The sequence below is a fragment of the Guillardia theta genome (genome assembly GCF_000315625.1).
Source record: "Guillardia theta CCMP2712 unplaced genomic scaffold GUITHscaffold_180, whole genome shotgun sequence".
In the NCBI taxonomy this organism is placed as follows: domain Eukaryota; class Cryptophyceae; order Pyrenomonadales; family Geminigeraceae; genus Guillardia; species Guillardia theta.
Window position 1 is genome coordinate 71533 of NW_005434496.1, and position 6113 is coordinate 77645.

The window sequence follows — 6113 nt, forward strand, 5'->3', positions numbered from 1 at the left end:
CATCACATCTTCCAACCCGATGTCACACAGCACATCATCGCGACACCCATCACCGCCGCCATCACCCACTCCCACCCTCCTGGCACTCTCCTCGATGCTGCTGACGTTCCTCCGGTGCTCCCTGTGCTCGTGCCGGTACTGCTGCTCGTCCCCGTCCCTTGCACGCTGTAGCTGCATGCTGCCGTCGCCATGATCCCGTTCCTCCCCGTCGCCCACGCCGCCTGCACCGTGACGCTTCCCGAGCTGGGCGCGACGACCTCTGGCGACGTCGAGCTGATCGTGCGGGAGTTGCTGCAGGCTCCTCCCTGGACGCCCCAGCTCCCGCTCCCCGAGCTCGACGTCGCCTGCACGACGTACTGTGCGTCTTGAGGAGGAGCGAAGCCGGAGACGGCGAGCTTCTCTCCGGGCTGGAGGGTGGAGCCGCAGCTGAGCTGCTGGCCGGCTCTGGATAGGTAGATGGACTGCTGGGAGGACTGCTGGATGGCGCCTCCCATGGCGGGGTAGTTAGTGCCAGGGGCGATGGACTTACTGCAGCCAGAGCCGATCATATTGGAGGAGTAAGCAGAGACGAGGGGGAGGGAGAGGAGGAGGAGGGGGAGGGAGGATAGGGAGTACATGTCACAGAAGGATAACGCAGTGTACACGTGCACCTAGAGTGCGCCGAGAGGAGGAGGCGGAGGAGGAGGAGGAGGAGGAGGAACTTGGACGTATAAGGAGTTTGGAAGATTGGTTCCCCTGACTACCCCCACCCTCTCAATCACTGGTAAGTGAGGGGGTGATCCAGTGGTCGTTTCTGTCAACAATATTAGTTCCTCGGAGGTGTAAATGGCCGTCCGGGCCTTCACAACTTGGCGCTGAGTACTACTGGACTGAGTAAAGTTACCGTACTAATACGGTCCTGGCGGCCGGGCTCGGATCCGTCCCAGGCCCGGGCTGAGAGGCCCCGGCGACTCGGCGGGCCCGGCCCGGCAGCGGCCCCGCCGGTGCCGGGCGGCGCCGCCACTCACGGCTCGGTACTGAGCGAACCGTTGAACGGTGGACCAGCCCGCGGCCTGTCTCTCCCGGAGTCCGAGTCCGAGTCAGTGGCTCAGTCGGCGCTGAGCCTCGGAGCGGCTGCCAGCCGGAGGCTACCAGCCCCGCCTGGGATCAATTTTTTCTTAGTCGACCGAGTCATTGCATCCGCTCGCCAGGCATCTCCCCTTATCTCTGTGCCGCACATCTAACAGCCCTGCATGAAAATCTTCTTCAGAATGGACAATCCTTGAATAGTTATTGCCCACTCAGCATGACTGTGAACTTGACGTTGTATCATCGTATCTTGACTTGGATCTGCTGACATTCTTGTTTGCGTGACTTTCTGACGTCCGATGTAACGTACTATTTCAGAAACTCAGGGGGAGGATGGAACGTATGCCAGCCGTGCCAGTCAGATAGCGCCGAGTTAACAAAAACTCTCCTGTAAACTAAGACGACTTACGTGTTTCGAGGCGGCATGTAGCGTGTGGGGCTTTCCTAGCCGTCTTGCTAAGGTCCTCTCATGTCTGGATGCTTGGGTTTCACATCCTAGCATACAGTCTATCTCTCATGTGCTCCTCAATTCTGGTTTTGTGTGCATTAAACTCGGTCTTGAGCAAAAACTGTCTTGTTACAACTAAGGTCGATGTGCATATCGGATATCTGCGTGACTTTGGACTAGTACAAGTCTAACAAACTTGTATTCCGTCAGACATGCCGCGTGGTCAATGATTCACTGTCAAGTTTTCAACTTATCCAACCCGGACAAGGGCCGGGCCGCTCCGGGCCATGGCAGCCACCCGGCCGGATCTAACTTGGCAGTGAGGGCAACTGAGTCATCCGATTATATACAGAGCGACGGCCGGACAATGATGGCCCGAGCACAGGGAGCAGCGGAGGAACGTCAGCGGCATCGAAAAGTGCTTTTGCAGGAGACCTCTTGTTCTTGTTTGGTTCAACTTGTTCTCACTTTCTTCCTTGTCTTACTTGTTCTCACTTTTCGGGCTTCCTTGCCACGGTCTTATGTTATTCCATTCACTTGCAACATTGTTACCTGCCATCTGCTACTCCTCCCCACCCCTTCCCCCTCCTCCTCCCCCCCCCCTCCCCTCCTCCCCTCTTCCTCTTCCATCAGTTCGTCTCCTTTTCCGCCGCTTGCCTTCGTTCATTCACCCAATGCTCCCATTTTTGGTGGCAAAGGGGATACCACCCCTACCCTCCTCGCATCGAATGTTGGTGGCTAACCTAAGGGGTAGTCGGATACAAATCGAGCCCATAACTATTCCATGCCTCGCCATCCTCCTCCTCCTCCTCCTCGATGCCGACCTCCACCATGTACTTCCTCTCCCCCTCCTCCCTCCCCCTCCTCCTCCTCTCCTCTCCTCCCTTTCCCTCCCCCTCGCCTCTGCTTACTCCTCCTACATGGTCGGCTCTGGCTGCCATCGCCCCTGGCACTAACTACCCCGACATGGGAGGCGCCATCCAGCAGTCCATCTACCTATCCAGAGCCGGCCAGCAGCTCAGCTGCGGCTCCACCCTCCAGCCCGGAGAGAAGCTCGCCGTCTCCGGCTTCGCTCCTCCTCAAGACGCACAGTACGTCGTGCAGGCGACGTCGAGCTCGGGGAGCGGGAGCTGGGGCGTCCAGGGAGGAGCCTGCAGCAACTCCCGCACGATCAGCTCGACGTCGCCAGAGGTCGTCGCGCCCAGCTCGGGAAGCGTCACGGTGCAGGCGGCGTGGGCGACGGGGAGGAACGGGATCATGGCGACGGCAGCATGCAGCTACAGCGTGGAAGGGACGGGGACGAGCAGCAGTACCGGCACGAGCACAGGGAGCACCGGAGGAACGAGTACCGGCACGAGCACGGGGAGCAGTACCGGTACTGGCACAGGAACAAGCAACCCTTCGGGCTCCGAGGGCGAGACAGGGTCACACGACTCAGAAGGAGGTTCAGAGGACAGCGAGACGAGCAAGAGCGTTGGAGGAGTCAAGATAAGCGGAGCTGTTTCTGCTGCTGTGCGACGAGAGCGTGAGGGAACCTGGTTGACCATGCTGTTTGCATCTGCACTGGTCTGGATCGTGCGCTTCAATTAGTGGAGTGAGAAGATAAGATGCTAGTCAACAAGGATAAACTTCTGACTGTACTGAGTCAAACTCTGATAGGATTGCGATGAAGTCCTGTCAAAGCACGTGTTAGGCTCGCAGGTCCTTGAAAGCCGTTGCTCCCGGTCTCGATGCCGCCGTAATGCTCAATGTACTGTCTGGCGCCGGCGGCATGAAGCAGCGAGAGAGAGAGATCCACCCCAGCGGCCGAGTCAGAGACCTGCGTCGAGTGACCAGCCGTTGAAGTGCCGGGTCATGGCGAGATGGAGCTTACAAGCTAGACTGATCAGATCCACATCCGAGGGCTTCTCGGAATCTTGACATCTAACACACCCAGTTCATGTTTTCTCATTTCATGTTTTCTCATTTCATGTTTTCTCAGTTCATGTTTTCTCAGTTCATGTTTTCTCAGTTCATGTTTTCTCAGTCCTGCAAAGTCTACCAGAACATTCAGAGGTTGTCCCTTGTAAGGCTGATGTAGAGACATAGCAGATTGCGGGAAAACTTTAGACATTACATGAAGGCATACATAACAAAATCTATTTCAACTCTCTGCTGATGCGATTCTGTTCCTCTTGGCGGCATTGAAAGCCCTCTCAGCTATCTCGCTCAGTCCCTTCCTTTCGTCAACGCCACCATCGTCTTCTGAAGATTCTTCTTGCAACAGCCTCGCAGCTTCCTGAATACTCGATCTCAGCCAAACCCTCTTCCACCAACATCTCTCCGACAATCTACCTGAGAAGCAAAGGTGCAATGCACTGTTCCCCTCCTGGCGACGTCTGGCAGCTCTACAACGCCCGTTTCCTCGCAGGATCTGTACAACCAAGTCAGCGCACTAACAGTGACAAAACTCTCCGACAGCGGCCGGTCTGAGTTCCTCCACTTGTTGCCCTTGATGACGACTCCTGCACGAGCGAGAAAAATTTCAGACAGAGGAAGTTGGATGAAGGATAGAGAGAGGAAGTAGGTGAAAGATAGAGAGAGGAGGTTGGCGAAGGAGGTGGTGAGGTGGGGTGAGGACCTTGCAGTGAGATGCTGGCAGACTTTGGGGCAAGGAAGCCAGCTTCGAGAGCAAACTCATTCGATTCGAAGGAAGAGTTTGCAATGGACAGTTTTCCTCCTCCGTCCACTGCAGTTTTCACCATGTTTTCAAACAGGTCAAGGCGGAGACAGGAAGGGAACCTGTACATCCTACGAGACAGGTCGAGATGGAGCTTTCCTCGAGGGCTACTGTTGCGTCCCCTACCACGGCCACTCCACTCTCCTTGCAGTACAGGACACTAAGAATCGTTCAGGCTCCTGCTCCCATCCCAAATCTGCAACCTGCACAGCTTCAACTCCGCCTTGCTCTCTGCGCAGCAGAAGAGTCCCCAGGATGCCTCCCGGGCCTGAGCGCGGCAGTCAAGGGAGGGGATGGAGGGGAAAAGGGAACGAGTGGGGGCAAAGGGGGAGAAAGAAGATCGGGAGAAGGTAAGTGGGAAGTAAGATCAAGGGATGGCGGAGAGGGAGAGAGATGGGATGATGAGGGGGGAGAGGAGGGAGGAGGGAGGAGGGAGGAGGGAGGAGGGAGGAGGGAGGAGGGAGGAGGGAGGAGGGAGGAGGGAGGAGGGAGGAGGGAGGAGGGAGGGAGGGAGGGAGGGAGGGAGGGAGGGAGGGAGGGAGGTAGTAGAAGGGAAGAGAAGGCAAAGGATTTGGAATCATCGGGCTACCTTGCCAAGGCCTCCTAGGCTACTCCATTCTACTTGCACCCTGGCATCACTACGGCAAGTCAGATGAGATGAAGGAACTGCTGAAGATAGTCGGTCTTACCATACGCAGTACAGCGCCGTGTTGATTTTCTGGTGTGAGAGCTGATCAGGATCTTGTATTGCAGGCTGTCCGGAGCTCTGGATGGAGCAGTTGAAGATGTTCCAGGCTCCACCGCTGACCTGAGACGGACGAGGAGGGAAGGGTAAGGCTGCTAGCAGGATCTCTATCCTTACCGTGACGCAAGAGTCGTGCTCGTTGACAAGAAACATCCCCTCTAGCAGACCCCCCGAGGTCGCCAACAAGTCCCATGCTCCTGCGGAAGCGACACGTTCAAGATCGCCAGCTCCAAACTGGCTGGCGCTACCTGACATGACTGGCGACCTCACGCCTTGGACCGAGAGGGGGGTACGGAACGCAAGGACGCCCGACCAGTCATGCAGCTTGCTGGCATGTACGATGATGCTGTGCGCTTCAGAGACGTTCCTCCTCCGATGAGCTTTCAGAACAGCTTCCTGGAAGGATTGAAAGTCCCCCGGGACCTGAAAGCCACCTCAGCCTAAAACTTCGTTGACAGTGCGTATCACTGTAGTCTTGACTTTGCTGTGCTTGTGCCTTCCTGCGCTGCTCTGGTATGTTATCCTCCTCGTGCTCCCATCTGAGCGCAAGAGATACAAGCAAGAAGAGCCTAGCGGGAACGAGATCTGTTCCATAGACTCAGTTCGGCTCGCTCGTTACCCTCCTCATACCTTCTCGTCGGAACCAAATCGATTGTTCGCCGGCATCGTCAGGAAGTGTGAGGCAGTCGGTGCCATCTGGACGGCGCTGAGAGAGGCCTGATGAGAGACATCCTTCATGACGTTGACGAGAGTGTCTTTATCGAGCATGTCCTCGCACGAGCTTGACGACCGCTGTTCGTCATCTTTGAACTCGTCTTCAACGTCCATGTGCTCAGAGATGTTGTTGAAGAAGCTGAGCTTGCGCTTTCCTGTCTCCTTCTCGAACGGCGTTCCTTTCGTCTGATCCTCGAACTGCTTCCAACGTGACGCCATCTCGCCAGCAACATACTCTGACGGTCGCTTCGGCCCAAGGAATTGTTCCATGGTGCTCTGCCTTCCTAACTTGACGTCGTGGGCTGCCGCCAGCTTCCGATTCTCATTCCTGAGCTTGTCCACCTCCTCCTGCAGCCGGGCTGCCCTCTCCTCCCAGTTCACCGTCCCTGATCTTGACGCTTGATCTCGTGAAACCCCCA

General features: G+C 56.7%; 3 protein-coding genes across 3 annotated transcripts in view; 1 reads left to right on the plus strand and 2 right to left on the minus strand.

Moving 5' to 3' along the window:
* Positions 1-2: 2 nt before the first annotated feature.
* GUITHDRAFT_120386 (hypothetical protein) lies at positions 3-548 on the minus strand (the record flags this gene model as incomplete). Its single annotated transcript, XM_005820360.1, has 1 exon — positions 3-548. One exon carries the CDS (start codon positions 546-548, stop codon positions 3-5), a length of 546 nt encoding a protein of 181 aa, XP_005820417.1.
* Positions 549-2347: 1799 nt separating this feature from the next.
* Positions 2348-3106, plus strand: GUITHDRAFT_147928 (hypothetical protein; the record flags this gene model as incomplete). The annotated part of the gene is made up of 1 exon (XM_005820361.1): positions 2348-3106. One exon carries the CDS (start codon positions 2348-2350, stop codon positions 3104-3106), a length of 759 nt encoding a protein of 252 aa, XP_005820418.1.
* A 797-nt stretch (positions 3107-3903) lies between these two features.
* GUITHDRAFT_147929 (hypothetical protein) overlaps positions 3904-6113 on the minus strand; it is a gene marked incomplete at both ends in the record, with an annotated part of 2391 nt that continues 181 nt past the window's right edge. Inside the window, 9 exons of the mRNA XM_005820362.1 lie at positions 3904-3929; positions 3952-4020; positions 4137-4297; positions 4439-4503; positions 4825-4873; positions 4925-5043; positions 5098-5177; positions 5229-5403; positions 5611-6113. The exon at positions 5611-6113 is cut by the window's right edge and continues 181 nt beyond it. Coding sequence (XP_005820419.1) covers positions 3904-3929; positions 3952-4020; positions 4137-4297; positions 4439-4503; positions 4825-4873; positions 4925-5043; positions 5098-5177; positions 5229-5403; positions 5611-6113 — 1247 coding nt within the window. The remainder of the gene's footprint in view (positions 3930-3951; positions 4021-4136; positions 4298-4438; positions 4504-4824; positions 4874-4924; positions 5044-5097; positions 5178-5228; positions 5404-5610) is intronic.